At 45.9% G+C, this 19,967-nt stretch overlaps 1 protein-coding gene across 2 annotated transcripts in view; it reads left to right on the top strand.

The window, feature by feature from the left end:
- LOC124720153 (serine/threonine-protein phosphatase 6 regulatory ankyrin repeat subunit B-like) overlaps nt 1–19,967 on the top strand; it is an 87,235-nt gene that overhangs the window by 13,419 nt on the left and 53,849 nt on the right. For both annotated transcript variants that reach the window (XM_047245459.1, XM_047245460.1), the window contains exon 2: nt 19,604–19,773. In XM_047245459.1, the coding sequence (XP_047101415.1) occupies nt 19,683–19,773 (91 nt within the window). In that variant the 5' untranslated portion in view covers nt 19,604–19,682. The remainder of the gene's footprint in view (nt 1–19,603; nt 19,774–19,967) is intronic.

Genomic DNA, 19,967 nt, shown 5'->3' on the forward strand with positions numbered 1-19,967 from the left:
GACGAAGCCCACTTTCATTTGGATGGGTTCGTCAGTAAGCAAAACTGGCGCATCTGGGGAACGGGGATCCACATTTCGCGATCGAGAAGTCTGTTCACCGACCACGGGTGACTGTGTGGTGTGCAGTGTCCAGTCACGGAATAATCGGTGCGATGTTCTTTGACGGCACGGTGACTAGCGAAAGGTATGTCAAGGTTTTGGAAGACGATGTCATCCCCATTATGCAAAGTGTCCCTGTTCCTGATTTCGGCAAGATGTGGTTCATACAAGACGGAGCTCGACCCCATCGAAGTAGGAGAGTGTTTGATGTCCAGGGTGAGCACTTTGGGGACCGCATTCTGGCTCCGGGGTACCCAGGCGCCACTGGCATGGGCCTCGACTGGCCGACATATTCTCCGGATCCAAAAACGTGCAACTTTTTGTGGGGCTATATAAAAAACAAGATGTACAGCAATAGCCCCGAAAGCGTTGCTGAGCTGAAAACAGCCATTCAGGGCGCCATCGACAGCATCGATGTTCCGACACTTCAGCGAGTCATGCAGAATTTCGCTATTCGTCTGCGCCACATCATCGCCTATGATGGCAGGCATATCGAACATGCCATAACCCTAATTTGAAAATCTTTAGTGACTTTTACGTGCTGAATAAAGTGTGTGCACCCCGTAGTTTGTAACTGATTTACGCCGGCCGGGGTGGCCGTGCGGTTCTGGGCGCTAGAGTCTGGAGCCGAGCTACCGTTACGGTCGCTGGTTCGAATCCTGTCTCGGGCATGGATGTGTGTGATGTCCTTAGGTTAGTTAGGTTTAATTAGTTCTAAGTTCTAGGCGACTGATGAACTCAGAAGTTAAGTCGCATAGCGCTCAGAGTCATTTGAACCATTTTTGTAACTAATTTACGTTTTTTTTCATGTAGTTTAATAGTTGTCAGCCTGTAACTTACACATGATATCAGCGAACATTCACATTTATATTATCATTTCGACTGGAGCTAATGACTGATAACAGGTACGTGTGCAAACAGAGGAAGCCTGTTCTTGGTGTACAATCACTGCAACTCAGAGATCTTTCGACGCAGAAATGAAGAGCAAATAGAGGTTGATTAAATTTCACTATCGGGAAAGCTGAGTCTTCTTTTACACAAGTATTGAGATATTCTTCACGACCATTGAATATTTACTCTCAAGGAGAGCTCGCATGTAGCAATGGAGTGATGTTTATCGGCGAGAATCTCTCTAAATTTCATTAACATTTTGTGAGTTTGTGTTTTCATACAAAGCTGCGCTAGGAAATGAACAATTCAGTGGGTCCACTCAGCTCTCCACACCCCTTGTGAATGATTCTGTCAAGTCGCAATTTCCGAATTGAACAGTTTTCATTTTCCCGAAGGATTTCGGGCCATTCTCTGCTGCGTTGGTGAAGAAATGCAGAATAAACCTATGGTTCATTGGCTAAAATGACGCTGGATCGGGTCGAGAGTGAATTAACTTCCGGCAAATCTTTCTGTCTAGCGGATTCTGGGTAGTCATCCTGTTGCTAAGTTAATGAATAAAAATTATGGTTGATCACCTTATCATCGAGAAGAACACCATTTTTTTAGTAATAATCCTTTCTAATTCAGTTTGTTGGATGAATGGGGTTCGAAAAAACCCATATTCCTCTGGCCTTTGCCAGTTAGATCTACTGTGGAGCAAGTAATTTTACACCACTGGCCATTAAAATTGCTACACCACGAAGATGACGTGCTATAGACGCGAAATTTAACCGACAGGAATAAGATGCTGTGATATGCAAATGATTAGCTTTTCAGAGCATTCACACAAGGTTGACGCCGGTGGCGACACCTACAACGTGCTGACACGAGGAAAGTTTCCAACCGATTTCTCATACACAAACAGCAGGTGACCGGCGTTGCCTGGTGAAACGTTGTTGTGATGCCACGTGTAAGGAGGAGAAATGCGTACCATCACGTTTCCGACTTTGATAAAGGTCGGATTGTAGCCTATCGCGATTGCGGTTTATCGTATCGCGACACTGCTGCTCGCGTTGGTCGAGATCCAATGACTGTTAGCAGAATATGGAATCGGTGGGTTCAGGAGGGTAATAGGGAACGCCGTGCAGGATCCCAACGGCCTCGTATCACTAGCAGTCGAGATGACAGGCATCTTATCCGCACGGCTGTAACGGATCCTGCAACCACGTCTCGATCCCTGAGTCAACAGATGGGGACGTTTGCAAGACAACAACCATCTGCACGAACAGTTCGTCGACGTTTGCAGCAGCACGGACTATCAGCTCGGAGACCGTGCCTGCGGTTACCCTTGACGCTGCATCACAGACAGGAGCGCCTGCGATGGTGTACTCAACGACGAACCTGGGTGCACGAATGGCAAAACGTTATTTTTTCGGATGTATCCAGGTTCTGTTTACAGCATCATGATGGTCCATCCGTGTTTGGCATTATCGCGGTGAACGCACATTGGAAGCGCGTATTTGTCATCACTGGCGTGATGGTATGGGGTGCCGCTGGTTACACGTCTCGGTGACCTCTAGTTCGCATTGACGGCACTTCGAATAGTGGACGTTACATTTCAGATGTGTTACGACCCGTGGCCCTACCCTTCATTCGATCCCTGCGAAACCCTACATTTCAGCAGGATAATGCTCGTCCGCATGTAGCAGGTCCTGTACGGGCCTTTCTGGATACAGAAAATGTTCGACTGCTGCCCTCGCCAGCACATTCTCCAGATCTCTCAAAAACCGTAAACGGATGGTCAATGGTGTCCAAGTAACTGGCTCGTCACAATACGCCAGTCACTACTCTTGATGAACTGTGGTATCGTGTTGAAGCTGCATGGGCAGCTGTACCTGTACACGCCATCCAAGCTCTGTTTGACTCAATGCCCAGGCGTATCGAGGCCGTTATTACGGCCAGAGGTGGTTGTTCTGGGTACTGATTTCTCGGTATCTATGCACCCAAATTGCGTGAAAATGTAATCACATGTCAGTTCTAGTATAATATGTTTGTCCAATGAACACGCGTTTATCATCTGCATTCCTTCTTGGTGTAGCAATTTCAATGGCCAGTAGTGTATTTTCTGTCCCTCAAATTTCTATATATTACCACATCTTTTTATTCAGTTGACCGCCATCTGAAGGGAATTCAGGTGATATTGTTGGGGCTTGCAGTAACTGGATAATCTCCTACGTCACGACGTAACCAATAGTTGCGTCGAGACCCGCATTCATTGCGACAGAGTGAATTCAGTAATGCAACAGACCAACAAACATAAAGTACGATTTGCCTCTTTATTCTGATGATCAACTGGAGACTATTCCGATAAATCAGCGAATCCATTATCTTTTACACAAGTTTTATTGCTTTGTTGATTGATTTGGGGGACGGAACCAAAGAGCAAAGTCATCGGTCCCATCAGATTAGGGAAGGATGGGGAAGGAAGTCGGCCGTGCCCTTTCAAAGGAACCACCCGGCATTTTCCTGAAGCGATTTCGTGACATCACGGAAGACCCAGATCAGGATGGCTGGACGCGGGTTTGAATCGTCATCCTCCAGAATCCGAGTCCAGTGTGCTAAGCACTGCGCCGCCTCACTCGGTCATGTTTTGTTGATTTTTTTTTTGAAATTACGGCTTCTTGTCAACTTGGTGTACCGAGGCGTAGCTTTGATTTTCATGCCAATTACAGTTCTCAATTGTTTCTGCAGTATCTGTATTAATTTGTATAGGATTTTGAGACAGTATACTGCATTTCGAAAATGTGTTTTCGGTGACATGCACCAACAATTTATACTTTAAACATGTCTACATCCTTTCGGCGACATCAGTTTTCAGATCAAACTGTCCGAAAGTGACTCCGTATCAAACCGCACTTCTGTGTTATTTAGCAGTACGAATGTCTTTAACATTGGATCAACTAAGATTTTTCTTTTCCTGTTGCGTTTGCAGTAATCAAAGAGATCTGATTGGCCTGTTATAATGCTTCTATCTGCTTCCGCTGTAGACTGATCACCACATTGCCTTTTGTCAGTTTGTTTCGTAGTAGCACTACTTGAGATTTCTTACACTTCAGTTGTCTTTATATTGTTGCTACATCCGGCACAGTTTCGTTTCATACTTTTTGTTGGGCAAAAGAAGTCTTTGGTTTACTTACATTCTCTGCCACAAAGTATCTTTGGCGATGATCAAAAGTCAGTACGGGACATTCTTATTGTTGTGTACATAGTTCCGCGTAGTCAGCGCGTACACAACTTTCCCACTAGAGCGCGCCCCGCTAAGCACAACAGCGCAGGCGCAGCCCTCGTCCGTCTCCGCACTACGAGATGGCGCTGTCATAGAGACGGACCAAATTCTGCTTCCGCCGATCCGCGTATTAATATGTAACGCAGCCAATGAGATTGCTTCTAACGTAGAAGCTTTTCTCCTCGCGGATCACACTCGCACAGTGATACCTGAACGCTCGAGGTATTATAACGAGTGTACAGACCTCCGATTAGTCAGTCTGCATTAGTCTGCGTTAGTCTGCATTAGTCTGTAGTCAAGTTTCAGTCTGCGCCTAATAAGATTATCATATTCCTGTACATAGCCATGAAGATAAATGAATAGACACTTTGTCAAGTATCAGAGATATGTGAGAATAAGATTAACGTACCAAGACCAAAGGAACTTCAGAATGTGAATTGTAAATAGCATCCAGAACCAAGTTAATTTATTTTTATGCTTTTTATTATTTTAATAAATGTGTGTGAAAATTAATCAAGTTCTGTTTAAAGTTGGTCACCGTCAATCTGCTACTCTAAGCGTGCAAGTGGCATTTGTATCGTCTGACCTAACGGCAGAAGATAAACACGCCACGATAAGACCACGAGACATATTGCTGACACTCGCCTACTTCGTTAGACCGATAAGTCAAATAATCTGATGGTGTGTGTACCGAAGGTCTTACAGTACGCACACCACACTTATCTAGGCAACATGTTTAAGTTATTGAAATTGTGAGATCACAGGTTAATCTACACGCTAAATAAGTCATTTCAGAAATCAAATGCTGGTGTATTAACAATACGTGTAACTGCCAGAACGTTCAATGCAAGAGTGCAACAGTGCACGCATTGTGCTGCACAGGTGCCGGATGTCAATTTGAGGGATGGAGTTCCGTGCGTGTTGCCCTTGGTCGGTCAGTACAGGGACGGCTAATGCTGTTTGTGGATGACGCTGCAGTTGTCGGCCGATGATGTCCCGTATCTGTTTGATTGGAGACAGGTCCAGTGGTCGAGCTGGCCAGTGGAACATGTCGACACTTACGTTCACGTTGAGTTACAACAGCGGTGCATGAGTGAGCGTTACCCTGTTGGAAAACAGCCCTCGGAATGCCGTTCACGAATGGCAGCCCAGCAAGTCGAATCACCAGACTGACGTACCAGACAGCAGTCAGGGAGCGTGGGACAGCCAAGAGAGTGATCCTGCTGTCGTACGAAATCCTACCCCAGACCATAACTCCATTTGTAGCTCCAGTCTGTCCAGCACACAGACAGTTTGCTGCAGGCTCTGAAGTGACCGACACACGGCCATCACTGGCACCGAGGCAGAACCAGCTTTCATCATAAAACACAACAGATCCCCCCCAACCCTGCCCACCAATGAGCTCTCGCTTGACACCATTAAAGTCACAAATGGCGGTAGTTTGGGGTCACCGGAACGCATTCTACACCCGTCTGTCTCGGAGCTGTCCTTGAACTAACTGATTTGTGATAGTTCTTTCTGTCACTGTGGTGTCAACTGCTGTTCAGATTGCTGCTGCAGGTGCAGTTAGAAGTGCCAGAGACGTACGCCGAACACGATGGCCTTCCCTCTCGGCAGTGCCGGTCTTCTTGCGAACGTACATTATCGTGAACACAGCCGGCAATCATGCATAGTGGCCACATTCTACCAAGGCTCTCGCCGGCCGCTGTGGCCGAGCGGTTCTAGGCGCTTCAGTCCGGAATCGCGCTGCTGCTACGGTTCGAATCGTGCCTCGGGTATGGATGTGTGTGATGTCCATAGGTTAGTTAGGTTTAAGTAGTTTTAAGTCAAGGTGACTGATGACCTCAGATGTTCCATAGTGCTTAGACGCAGTTGAACCAAGTCTCTCTGCAGTATCCAACTTCTCGTAACCCTATTACATGTTCTCGTTCAAACTCAGTGCGGTGTTAAACGCGTTCTTGATTAACATCACCTCACCACGTCCTATCTCAAGGTAATCGCTCGCGATCGTTTCAACGTGTATTTGAAGCAAACCTGATTTGCGTCCTCATAGTGACGCCACTAGCGACAGTCGCAGGCGACTGACGTGAAATGTGAGCAGACGTCCTCTTTCAGATGTAGGAACAGGCCTACCAACTTTCGTCTATGTCGCACAATTCTTTCCTGGTGTTCCGATATTTTTTTCCCAACAGTGTATTTAAGAGATTACAGGCGCACTTTGTAAGTATATGAAACTACGTATAAACATTCGTAACTATGTTAGACGTCCACTGGTTAACGTGCCTACCGATGTTTGAATAGCTTTGTGAGCAGTTAAGTGCTGAGCAATTCATCCCAGCAATTACAGGGTCATCCATTGATACTGACTGGGCCTAATATCTCACGAAATAAGCATCAAACGAAAAAACTACAAAGAACGAAACTCGTGTAGCATGAAGGGGGAAACCAGATCACGCTATGGTTGGCCCGCTAGATGGCGCTGCCATAGGTCAAACGGATATCAACTGCGATTTTTTAATAATAGGTACCCCCATTTTTATTACATATTCGTGTAGTACGTAAAGAAATATGAATGTTTTAGTTGGACCACTTTTTTCGCTTCGTGATAGATGGCGCTATAATAGCCTAAACGTGTAAGTACGTGGCATCACGTAACATTCCGCCAGTGCGGACGGTATTTACTTCGTGATACATTACCCGTGTTAAAATGGACCGTTTACCAATTGCGAAAAGGTCGATATCGTGTTGATGTATGGCTATTGTGATCAAAATGCTCAACGGGCGTGTGCTATGTATGGTGCTCGGTATCCTGGACGACATCATCCAAGTGTCCGGACCGTTCGCTGGATAGTTACGTTATTTAAGGAAACAGGAAGTGTTCAGCCACATGTGTAACGTCAACCACGACCTGCAACAAATGATGATGCCCAAGTAGGTGTTTTAGCTGCTGTCGCGGTTAATCCGCACATCGGTAGCAGACAAATTGGGAAAAAATCGTGAATCTCAAAAATGTTGGTGTAAAGAATGATACATCAACATCGATTGCACCTGTACCATAATTCTATGCACCAGGAATTGCATGGCGACGACTCTGAACGTCGTGTACAGTTCTGCCACTGGGCACAAGAGAAATTACGGGACGATGGCAGATTTTTTTGCACGAGTTCTATTTAGCGACAAAGCGTCATTCCCGAATAGCGTTAACGTAAACCGGCATAATATGCACTATTGGGCAACGGAAAATCCACGATGGCTGCGACAAGTGGAACATCATCGACCTTGACGGGTTAATGTATGGTACGGCATTCTGGGAGGAGGGATAATTGGCCCCCATTCTACCGAAGGCAATCTAAATGGTGCAATGTATGCCGATTTCCTACGTAATGTTCTACCGATGTTACTACAAGATGTTTCACTGCATGACAGAATGCTGATTTCCTACGTAATGTTCTACCGATGTTACTACAAGATGTTTCACTGCATGACAGGATGGCGATGTACTTACAACATGATGTATGTCCGGCACATATCTCGCGTGCGGTTGAAGCGGTATTGAATAGCATATTTCATGACAGGTGGATTGGTCGTCGAAGCACCATACCGTGGCCCGCACGTTCACCAGATCTGACGTCCCCGGATTTCTTTCTGTGAGGAAAGTTCAAGGATGTTTGCTGTCGTGATCCACCGACAACACCTGACAACGTGTCTCAGCTCATTGTCAATGCATGTGCGAACATTACAGAAGGCGAACTACTCGCTGTTGAGAGGAATGTCGTTACACGTATTGCCAAGTGCTATGAGGTTGACGGACATTATTTTGAGTGTTTATTGCATTAATGTGGTATTTACATGTAATCACGCTGTAACCGCATGCGTTCTCAGAAATGATAAGTTCACAAAGGTACATGTATCACATTGGAACAACCGAAATAAAATGTTCAAACGTACCTACGTTCTATATTTTAATTCAAAAATCCTACCTGTTACCAACTGTTCGTCTAAAATTGTCAGGGATATGTTTGTGACCTGTCCGCAGCTCGTGGTCGTGCGGTAGCGTTCTCGCTTCCCGCGCCCGGGTTCCCGGGTTCGATTCCCGGCGGGGTCAGGGATTTTCTCTGCCGCGTGATGACTGGGTGTTGTGTGATGTCCTTAGGTTAGTTAGGTTTAAGTAGTTCTCAGTTGTAGGGGACTGATGACCTCAGAAGTTAAGTCCCAGAGTGCTCAGAGCCATTTGAACCATTTGTTTGTGACAATGCCATCTATCACAAAGCGAAAAAAGTAGTGTAACTGAAACATTCATATTTCTTTACGTACTACACGAATATGTAATAAAAAATGGGTGTAACTATTTAAAACAAAAACAAAAAAAACGCAGTTGATATCCGTTTGACCTAAGGCAGCGCCATCTAGCGGGCCAACCATGGCGCCATCTGGTTTCCCCCTTCAAGCTAGACGAGTTTCCTTTTTGGTAGGGAATTACTTTTTCATCTCTTCCATGAATTTTAGAACCTTTCTTCTTCGCAGTCGGTGACATAGCTAAGCTGCACAAGAAATGATCTAGCAAAACTAAGAAGTAAAAGTTAACACACGCAGTAATTTGAAACTTCAAGATTTGCCACTGCCGACACTTTTTCATAATGAATAAGAGTGCTATACTCTGTTTCCTTCACACTTACTTGCACAAGTCGACGCAAACTATTGAACACACGCAAGCACATACACGCTTCATTGTGAAGTTGATCCATACCTCCTACGATATCCGCAAATAGAAAGGATTAGTGCACGTAGACTGGGAATTCAACACTTATAAGAATGCGGAAGGCACTAGGCGTTTTGTGGGACTATTTCATTAATTACAACTCCTATTGTGGGACGACATAACAGAATCCGCGACGTTTCGCTGCCTGACCTTTAACGAATATTCTACCGGAGATTCTCTTATACGTAACACCCTATGTGATCAAAAGTATCTGGACACCCCAAACATATACGTTCTCCATATTAGGTGAGTTGTGCTGCTACGTACTGCCAGGTACTCCACATCAGCGACCTCAGTGGTCATTTGACATCGTCAGAGAGCAGAATGGGGCGCTCCGTGGAACTCACGGACTTCGAACGTGGTCCGGTGACTGGGTGTCACTTCTGTCATACGTCTGTACTCCTCCAACATCCCTAGGTCCGCTGTTTCCGATGTGATAGTGAAGTGGAAACGTGAAGGGACACGTACAGCACAAAAGCCTACAGGACGACGACTTCTGTTGACTGACGGACGCTGCCGTCAGTTGAAGAGGGTCGTAATGTGTAATGGGCAGACATCTATTCAGAGCGTCACACAGAAATTCGAAACTGCATCAGGATCCTGCAAGTTCTTTGAGAGTTAGGCGGGGCGGCAGAAAACTCTGGTTTCATGGTCGAGCGGATACTCATAAGCCACACATCATGCCAGTAAATGCCAGACGACGATATGCTAGACGACTTCAGTTTGGTGTAAGGAACGTGTTGGATGATTGAACAGTGGAAAAGCGTTGTGTGGAGTGACGAATCACGGTACACAATGTGGCGATCTGACGGCAGGCTGTGGGTAAGACGAATGCCCAGACCGTCATCTGCCAGCGTGTGTAGTGCCAAAAATAAAATTCAGAGGCGGTGGTGTTACGGTGTGGTCGTGTTTTTGATGGAGGGGGCTTGAACTCCTTGTTGTTTTCCGTGGGACTATCACAGCACGGGCCTACATTGATGTTTTAAGCACCTTCTAACTTCCCACTGTGGAAGAGCAATTCGGGGATGACGTTTGCATCTTTCAACACGGTCGAGTACATGTTTATAATACACGTCTTCCGGCGCAGTGAAAAATGGTTCAAATGGCTCTGAGCACTATGGGACTTAACTTCTGAGGTCATCAGTCGCCTAGAACTACTCAAATCTAACTAACCTAACGACATCACACACATCCGTGCCCGAGGCAGGATTCTTCGAACCTGCGACCGTAGCAGCAGCGCGGTTCCGGACTGAAGCGCCTAGAACCGCTCGGCCACAACGACCGGCTGGGAGCGTTCAACTGTGCTCCCATAAAAAGTACCAATTTTTACACGGTCCAATCTAGGCAATGTTACGAATCACAATGACGATGATGACATGATGACAACACAAATACCCAGTTTGCAGACAGAGATGCAGACTGTGATGCAGAGGCATCAACGCTTGCCACTACACCACAATAAGCTAACTTTGAATTTAAATTGTTTTGAGCTCTATGACATGTACAGGTGACTTCCTCTGGGACACTTGAAAATGATTCTGCAATATATCATCAACTGACTGTACTTTAAACACCAACAAATCGTCAAAAACAGCATCTACATTTGTTTTCTCTCTTTAAAGCAAATCGTGTAATGCACAAAACAATACGTAAAAACGATTAATTTCGGTTTCGCATTATTAGTTTGTACTAGTTTCGGGAGATCCACACTGACAAGCTTTTCTAAGCCGTTATGTAGGGTGTTTCCGTAAGGGCGTACAAAAATATAACAGGACATAGAGAATGCTCCACTGAATAATTTGAGGTAGGGAACTTGGAGAAGCCAGCTTAAAGAGATATGGAAGTAAACTTGTCTGTCACCTTGTCTAGCATTACTGTTTTCCAGCTTATTTACAACTTACATACATACAAATTTATACATACTGTGTTGTTTATTTACATGTACATTCTTTATTTCCTGCAAGGAAACAAGGAGGATGAACCTGTTTACTAGTGTAGACTTTCGTTACTTTAATTTCCCCTAAAGTGCTCTGTTGCATTGTACGAGGGCTGTCCAGAAGGTAAGTTACGATCGGTCGCGAAATGCAAACCACTGGGAAAATCCGGTAAAGCTTCGCACAGATGTGTTGGGCAGTGTCTCTAGTACGCCCGTCGATCGTGTCGCGTCGCTCTTTCCAGTTTCGAGTAAACAGTGAGCGCGTAAAGATGCGTAGGGAATAATGTCTCCCGCCAAGTATGAGTGCCTGATTAGAGATTTCGCCTGTGTCATGCAGCCCACATAACACGACTGTCGAGCAGTTCCTTCTTCATGGCGATTCTCGGCCGCACACTGCAGGGGCAATGAAGACGCTCCTGTACCGTTTCCGATGAGAAGTGTTTGATCACCCACAATACAGTACCTAATTGGCTACACCTGAGTCTCATCTCTGCTCACAAGAACCGCTGGCTATGAAGACACAATATTTCCACAGACAACGAACTGCAGACCGGTGCAGATAACTGGCCGAAAGCACAGGCGGCTGCTTTCTATGACGAGGATATTGGAAAGCTGATACAACACTAAGACAAACTTCGAAGTTGGAGCGGCGAATATGAAGAGAATTAGGTGGAAGGTGTGCCTAACTGTTGCAAATAAAAAGTTTCTGGTTTTCACTGTGGTTTCCATTTCGCGACCGATCGTAACTTACTTTCTGCACAGCCCTCGTATTTACATTGTCCCACGACAGAACATGCTGTGAATCAACCACAGACCCATTCGTTACTCAGTGCTATTCAGAGCTGTGCAGTACAATACGGTGGAGCAGTACTGGTAAAGTTTCGCAGAACTGAATGACATGCGCCTTGTGTACGGCGAAGTACGTCGCAATGTTGTCGTTGTTCAAAGGCTGTACTAGGAACGATTTCCTAGTAGGCATCATCCGTCACGACGAGTGTTTATTTCTGACGATCTACGAATGCAGGAGATGGCTCACTGGAATGAGGGAACGACGGACCTGGCAACATGAGGGTCACTCACACACCCTACTGGCCGGCCGCGGTGGCTCAGCGGTTCTAGGTGCTTCACCGAGCGAGGTGGCGCAGTGGCCAGACACTGGGCTCGCATTCGGAAGGACGACGGTTCAATCCCGCGTCTGGCCATTCTGATTTAGGTTTTCCCTGATTTCCCTAAATCACTCCAGGCAAATGCCAGGATGGTTCCTCTGAAAGGGCACGGCCGACTTCCTTCTCCATCCTTCCCTAATCCGATGAGACCGATGACCACGTTGTCTGGTCTCCTTCCCCAACCAACCAACCAACCAACCACACCACGCAAATTCAGCAAACGAATGATTGCACGCTGTTCAAGTAAGGAAAACGTCGCCATTTTAAGTATTTAAAACAGTTGTCATTCTCGCCGCTGGCGATAAAATTCCATCTGCCGTACGGTGCTGCCATCTCTGGGACGTATTGACAATGAACGCGACCTCATTTTAAAACAATGCGCATGTTTCTATCTCTTCCCAGTCTGGAGAAAAAAAATCGGAGGCCTTAGAACTTGAATGCACCTCGTATGCATACACTATAATTACTCTGCCATGCAAAGTTCAGGTATGTTTTCTACATTCCATACGAAGCAACATATGATGTAACACGCACGAAACGCAAATTCATAGAGGCCCTTATTTTTCACTGCAAAACTTCAAGAATTTCGTAGAGTAGTTTACCTAATTTCTAAATATCACAATAACTGCGAGTATTAACTAAGTGCTACGCAGTTCATCATGAGGCTGAAGAATTAACCTATGAGATGTGCGAGAATCAGATGTTTTTAGCTAATAGTTCCTTTACACTCGTTGAGAAAGATTTCAGATCTGCAGCTTGCGCAACTTGCTGTTCGCGCAGTCACCAGCAGACGCGCCCAGCTCACACCAGCAACTGCGCTTCCCTCTACTCGTTCAGCACTGAACTGTCAAAGGTCTTAACTAATTTTAAGCGCACCGTAGTCCTCTACACTACCCGCCTATTGTCAGCTTGTGCAGCATGTTCCTTCTTGGTCATCATTCGAATCTTAATACGGTCCTCTCAATTTGTCTTCCCCCACCTACTTCCTCACGAAAGAGTTTACGGTCTCATTCTTCATTTGTAAGGCTACATGAGAGCGAAGGAGAAGCCAGCGCCGAATGATCAAGTACAGATTCACTCGATGTCGATTGTCCGAAAGATAAATTACTCTTCAAAACCCAAGGGTTTAGATCAAGCAATACTATGTATTGTGCTGAAACTTGTTATGAAACACACAAGTAAACACAGACACATACTTCAGCTGATCAACTGCACACAGACTATTTTCATAATCTTCTAACAATAACATTACATCCTCCACACTCCAGTCTCGACAAAGGCCAGACTCCATACCCAGAAATAAAGTTATATGTACACTCTTATCCTTGCTACTTATGTGTTCAATATTGTTATACACACACTGACCCTAATTTCATCGTTCCTGTAACGCTTATCATTTTATTCAGCATGCAGACAGCCACAGTAGCCGCCACTCGACTGCTATAACTAAAGAGCACTGGAAGACAAAGCTACAGTGAGGCTCATAAGAAACAGAACGCCTTGAACGACTACAGATGGCGGAAAATGTTTTGCAGAAATGTTTAGTATTTCAGTCACCTGCGTTCAGCATCTGTCCTGTTGTCTAGTCGGCACAGGGCCACCCATGGTCAATGATAATTTGTTCCATACGTGATGGAATCGACGCGAATAAGCAGCGGATGGCGTCTTGTGGTATCGCCACCCACGCTGCATTCATATGGTTCCGAAATTCATCTGTGGTGCCTGGCATTGGATTACAGTGCTGCGCCCACTGTTTCATCGTATTTCACGCATTTTCGATCGGCGAGACGTATGGTGATCAGGTGGGCCAAGGCAAAAGGCTGTCATGCGACCCAAGAATGCACGTGGTCATCCAGCCATATGTGGTCGTGCGTGGTCTTGCTGGAAACTGGCCTCTGGGGTGTTGTGTAGCTATGGGTCGCAGGATGCCATTCATGTAGGTCACAACGATCAGTGTCCCAGACACACACCAGCTCCTATTTGCTGTTGTACCCAGTAGCACAACACACCATAGAGCCTTGAGTTGAGGCTGTATGACTTGTGCGAATGCAAGCACTGTGATGCAGCTACCCCTGTCTGCGGCGAAACAAAATGCGATCATAATTTTCAAAAATAGCCTGGATTCGGCCGAAAACACTGTCTGATGCCACTCCTTATCCCAGTGACGTCGTTCCATTCACCAATGCCGTCTAGCATGTGTCTGCACATCGACCAGAGAGAGAAATGGACGACGCGCACGTACCCCACGCCATAGTAAATGTCGACGGAGTGTCACCCCTGATGTGTATGGTACACAAAACGGGTTCGAACACTGTTGCAGAAACAACGAAACAAACATGCCAAATTTAAAACAGACGCAAAATCCCCAAGATTGGCGATCCTTTACAGAAGCTCGAAACTTAGCGTGGAGTTCAAAGCGATACGCCTATAACAGTTTCCACGACAAAACTTTGTCTCGAAACCTGGCAGAAAATCCAAAGAGATTCTGGTCGTATGTGATGTTAGCGGCAAGAAACAGTAAATGCCTTCTCTGCGCGATAACAATGGAGATACCATCAAAGACAGTGCTGCCAAAGCAGATTTATTAAATACAGCCTTCCGAAATGCCTTCACAAAAGAAGAGGAAGTAAATATTCCAGAATTCGAATCGAGAACAGCTACCGACATGAGTATCGTAGAAGTAAATATTATTGGAGTAGAGAAGCAACTCAAATCACTTAATAAAAGCAAATCTTCTGGTCCAGACTGTATACCAATTAGGTTCCTTTCGGAGTATGCTGATGCATTAGCTCCATACTTAACTATCATATTCAGCCGTTCACTCGAAGAAAGATCCGTACCCAAAGACTGCAAAGTTGCACAGGTCACACCAATATTCAAGAAAGGTAGTAGGAGTAACCCACTAAATTACAGGCCCATATCGTTAACATCGATGTGCAGCAGGATTTTAGAACACATATTGTGTTCGAACATTATGAATTACCTCCAAGGAAACGGTCTATTGGCACACAGTAAACATAGGTTTAGAAAACATCATTCCTGTGAAACACAACTAGCTCTTTTTTCACATGACGTGCTCAGTGCTATTGACAAGGGATTTCAGGTCGATTCCGTATTCCTGGATTTCCGGAAGGCTTTTGACACTGTACCACACAAGCGGCTCGTAGTAAAATTGCGTGCGTATGGAACATCGTGTCAGTTATGTGACTGGATTTGCGATTTCCGCTCAGAGCGGTCACAGTTCGTAGTAATTGACGGAAAGCCATCGAGTAAAACAGAAGTGATTTCAGGCGTTCCCCAAGTGTAGTAGATAGTGTCGGAAGTTCCATGCGGCTTTTCGCGAATGATGCTGTAGTATACAGAGAAGTTGCAGCATTAGAAAATTGTAGCGAAATGCAGGAAGATCTGCAGCGGATAGGCACTTGGTGCAGGGAGTGGCAACTGACCCCTAACATAGACAAATGTAATGTATTGCGAATACATAGAAAGAAGGATCCTTTATTGTATGATTATATGATAGCGGAACAAACACTGGTAGCAGTTACTTCTGTAAAATATCTGGGAGTATGCATGCGGAACGATTTGAAGTGGAATGATCATATAAAATTAATTGTTGGTAAGGCGGGTACCAGGTTGAGATTCATTGGGAGAGTGCTTAGAAAATGTAGTCCATCAACAAAGGAGGTGGCTTACAAAACACTCGTTCGACCTATACTTGAGTATTGCTCATCAGTGTGGGATCCGTACCAGATCGGTTTGACGGAGGAGATAGAGAAAATCCAAAGAAGAGCGGCGCGTTTCGTCACAGGGTTATTTGGTAACCGTGATAGCGTTACGGAGATGTTTAATAAACTCAAGTGGCAGACTCTGCAAGAGAGGCGCTCTGCATCGCGGTGTAACTTGCTCGCCAGGTTTCGAGAGGGTGCGTTTCTGGATGAGGTATCGAATATATTGCTTCCCCCTACTTATACCTCCCGAGGAGATCACGAATGTAAAATTAGAGAGATTAGAGCGCGCACGGAGGCTTTCAGACAGTCGTTCTTCCCGCGAACCATACGCGACTGGAACAGGAAAGGGAGGTAATGACAGTGGCACGTAAAGTGCCCTCCGCCACACACCGTTGGGTGGCTTGCGGAGTATAAATGTAGATGTAGATGTAGTAGATGTAGGTAGTGTTACAGGCCCTTTGCTGTTCCTTATCTATATAAACGATTTGGGAGACAATCTGAGCAGCCGTCTTCGGTTGTTTGCGGATGATGCTGTCATTTATCGACTAATAAAGTCATCAGAAGATCAAAACAAACTGCAAAACGATTTAGAAAAAATATCTGAATGGTGCGAAAGGTGGCAGTTGACCCTAAATAGCGAAAAGTGTGAGGTCATCCACATGAGTACTAAAAGGAACTCCTGAAAGTTCAGTTACACGATAAATCAGTCTAATCTAAAAGCCGTAAATTCAACTTAATACCAAGGTATTACAATTACGATCAACTTAAATTGGAAAGAACATGTAGAAATTGTTGTGGGGAAAGCTAACCAAAGACTGCGTTATATTGGCAGGACACTTAGAAAATGTAACAGACCTACTAAGGAGACTGCCTACACTATGCTTGTCCGTCCTCTATTAGAATACTGCTGCTCGGTGTGGGATTCTTACCAGGTAGGGCTGCGGAGTACATCGAAAAAGTTCAAAGAAAGGCAGCACGTTTTGTATTACCGCGAAATATGGGAGAAAGTGTCACAGAAATGATACAGGATTTGGGCTGGAAATCGTTAAAAGAAAGGCGTTTTTCGTTGCGACGGAATCTTCTCACGAAATTGCAATCACCGACTTTCTCCTCCGAATCCGAAAATATTTTGTTGACACCGACCTACATAGGGCGGAACGATTACCACGATAAAATAAGGGAAATCAGAGCTCGTACGGAAGGAGGTGTTCATTCATTCCGCGCGCTATAGGAGATTGGAATAATAGAGAATTGTGAAGGTGGTTCTATGAACCCTCTGCCAGGCACTTAAATGTGATTTGCAGAGTATCCACGTAGATGTACGATGTGTTACACTGTTCCACTGTTGCGCGAGGGCCGAGAAGGACGCCGATCTGTCCTGCAGTGCCATTCGGATGTCGATGTTCTCGGGCGGTGGTCTGGCTGGTGCGACATGACCCATCTCGTGGTGTTCTATGGTCTTCCTGCACACAACCGCTGCACCGCAGAAATACTTCCTCCCACACGAGCAGCACTTTCCAGGATGGATGCATCATCTTCTCTCATGCCAATATTGTGCCCTCTTTCAAATTCACTGACCACGCATACGTCTGCGAGGCGTCCCGCATGTCTGTTCAACTCAGACTGGTCCATTACCTTCGATTTGTAGCGACAACGAAAGGCACATTTTATCACTAGGTGAAGTTGCCCCGCGGTATCGATGATCACCTGGTACCCCTGGCCCAGTATGGTTCAAATGCTAATACACTCCTGGAAATTGAAATAAGAACACCGTGAATTCATTGTCCCAGGAAGGGGAAACTTTATTGACACATTCCTGGGGTCAGATACATCACATGATCACACTGACAGAACCACAGCCACATAGACACAGGCAACAGAGCATGCACAATGTCGGCACTAGTACAGTGTATATCCACCTTTCGCAGCAATGCAGGCTGCTATTCTCCCATGGAGACGATCGTAGAGATGCTGGATGTAGTCCTGTGGAACGGCTTGCCATGCCATTTCCACCTGGCGCCTCAGTTGGACCAGCGTTCGTGCTGGACGTGCAGACCGCGTGAGACGACGCTTCATCCAGTCCCAAACATGCTCAATGGGGGACAGATCCGGAGATCTTGCTGGCCAGGGTAGTTGACTTACACCTTCTAGAGCACGTTGGGTGGCACGGGATACATGCGGACGTGCATTGTCCTGTTGGAACAGCAAGTTCCCTTGCCGGTCTAGGAATGGTAGAACGATGGGTTCGATGACGGTTTGGATGTACCGTGCACTATTCAGTGTCCCCTCGTCGATCACCAGTGGTGTACGGCCAGTGTAGGAGATCGCTCCCACCACCATGATGCCGGGTGTTGGCCCTGTGTGCCTCGGTCGTATGCAGTCCTGATTGTGGCGCTCACCTGCACGGCGCCAAACACGCATACGACCATCATTGGCACCAAGGCAGAAGCGACTCTCATCGCTGAAGACGACACGTCTCCATTCGTCCCTCCATTCACGCCTGTCGCGACACCACTGGAGGCGGGCTGCACGATGTTGGGGCGTGAGCGGAAGACGGCCTAACGGTGTGCGGGACCGTAGCCCAGCTTCATGGAGACGGTTGCGAATGGTCCTCGCCGATACCCCAGGAGCAACAGTGACCCTAATTTGCTGGGAAGTGGCGGTGCGGTCCCCTACGGCACTGCGTAGGATCCTACGGTTTTGGCGTGCATCCGTGCGTCGCTGCGGTCCGGTCCCAGGTCGACGGGCACGTGCACCTTCCGCCGACCACTGGCGACAACATCGATGTACTGTGGAGACCTCACGCCCCACGTGTTGAGCAATTCGGCGGTACGTCCACCCGGCCTCCCGCATGCCCACTATATGCCCTCGCTCAAAGTCCGTCAACTGCACATACGGTTCACGTCCACGCTGTCGCGGCATGCTACCAGTGTTAAAGACTGCGATGGAGCTCCGTATGCCACGGCAAACTGGCTGACACTGACGGCGGCGGTGCACAAATGCTGCGCAGCTAGCGCCATTCGACGGCCAACACCGCGGTTCCTGGTGTGTCCGCTGTGCCGTGCGTGTGATCATTGCTTGTACAGCCCTCTCGCAGTGTCCGGAGCAAGTATGGTGGGTCTGACACACCGGTGTCAATGTGTTCTTTTTTCCATTTCCAGGAGTGTAATTTCTGCTTGTCTCACCGGCACAATGTCTGTAGTGCTGTTGGTTTCCTTGTAGCATATTTAGGAGATTATAACAGTCAGCACCCAGTAGCTGTCATCACCTTTTTGGACCGTAATCCTTTCCCTCCCCACCTCCTCTCTCTCTCTGGGAAGTACTTGCTAGCCTGTCCTTAGATGACTTAGACCCGTTTAACATTCTAATACCAGTGCTGCGGTCAAGACAAACCTCATCCTACTCTCTCATTCCGCAAAATGAAAGCTCTTAGTGCCATATATGCAGTTAATTTGAAAAACGCGAAGTTTACACTGTTATCTCTGCAATAAATACATAGACATGACGAAAGATTGCAAGTCGTTTATATAGTACTGTCAAAGAATCAAATTTCAAAGCAATGAATGTGTCTTAAAAGGTTTCAGAAGTATTTGACGTACATATTTTAAATTAATCAGTCAGTAAATAGCATACTGGAAAAAGAAAGTGATTTTAATTTGTAAACTAATGCAACACAAGTCGGACTCAAACATTAATTTTCTGTACATCTTCTTGAAAGAAAATGAATTTTTTTAACTAAATTTATTGACAAAATTACAGGTTGCTCATCGGTCTGCAAGTTTGCAGAAGGTACTTTAAGGGAAAAGTTATAAATCTGGCCTGACACCTTTATACTTGAATGATGTTCTGCAGAAGGATTACTTGGTTCATCTGCATTTTTGTGACTATGGTCATGGCTGCTGCATACAGTGATCCACATTCTATTAAAGGTAAATATACAAATATTTTTTTCACTTGACGTAGGTCTGAATATGATAATAAGTAACAATTTTATTGTTATTAACGAAATACATGTTTAATTTTATTTTTGAGTTTTATACGAATTTTCTTTTAGGGTTCCGATACTGAAGTCGCGGTCCCTCATTTAAGAAGTGACAATTCAGATAACTATTTCTTTCCATTA

The sequence above is a fragment of the Schistocerca piceifrons genome, chromosome 11 (assembly GCF_021461385.2).
Source record: "Schistocerca piceifrons isolate TAMUIC-IGC-003096 chromosome 11, iqSchPice1.1, whole genome shotgun sequence".
Lineage (NCBI taxonomy): Eukaryota > Metazoa > Arthropoda > Insecta > Orthoptera > Acrididae > Schistocerca > Schistocerca piceifrons.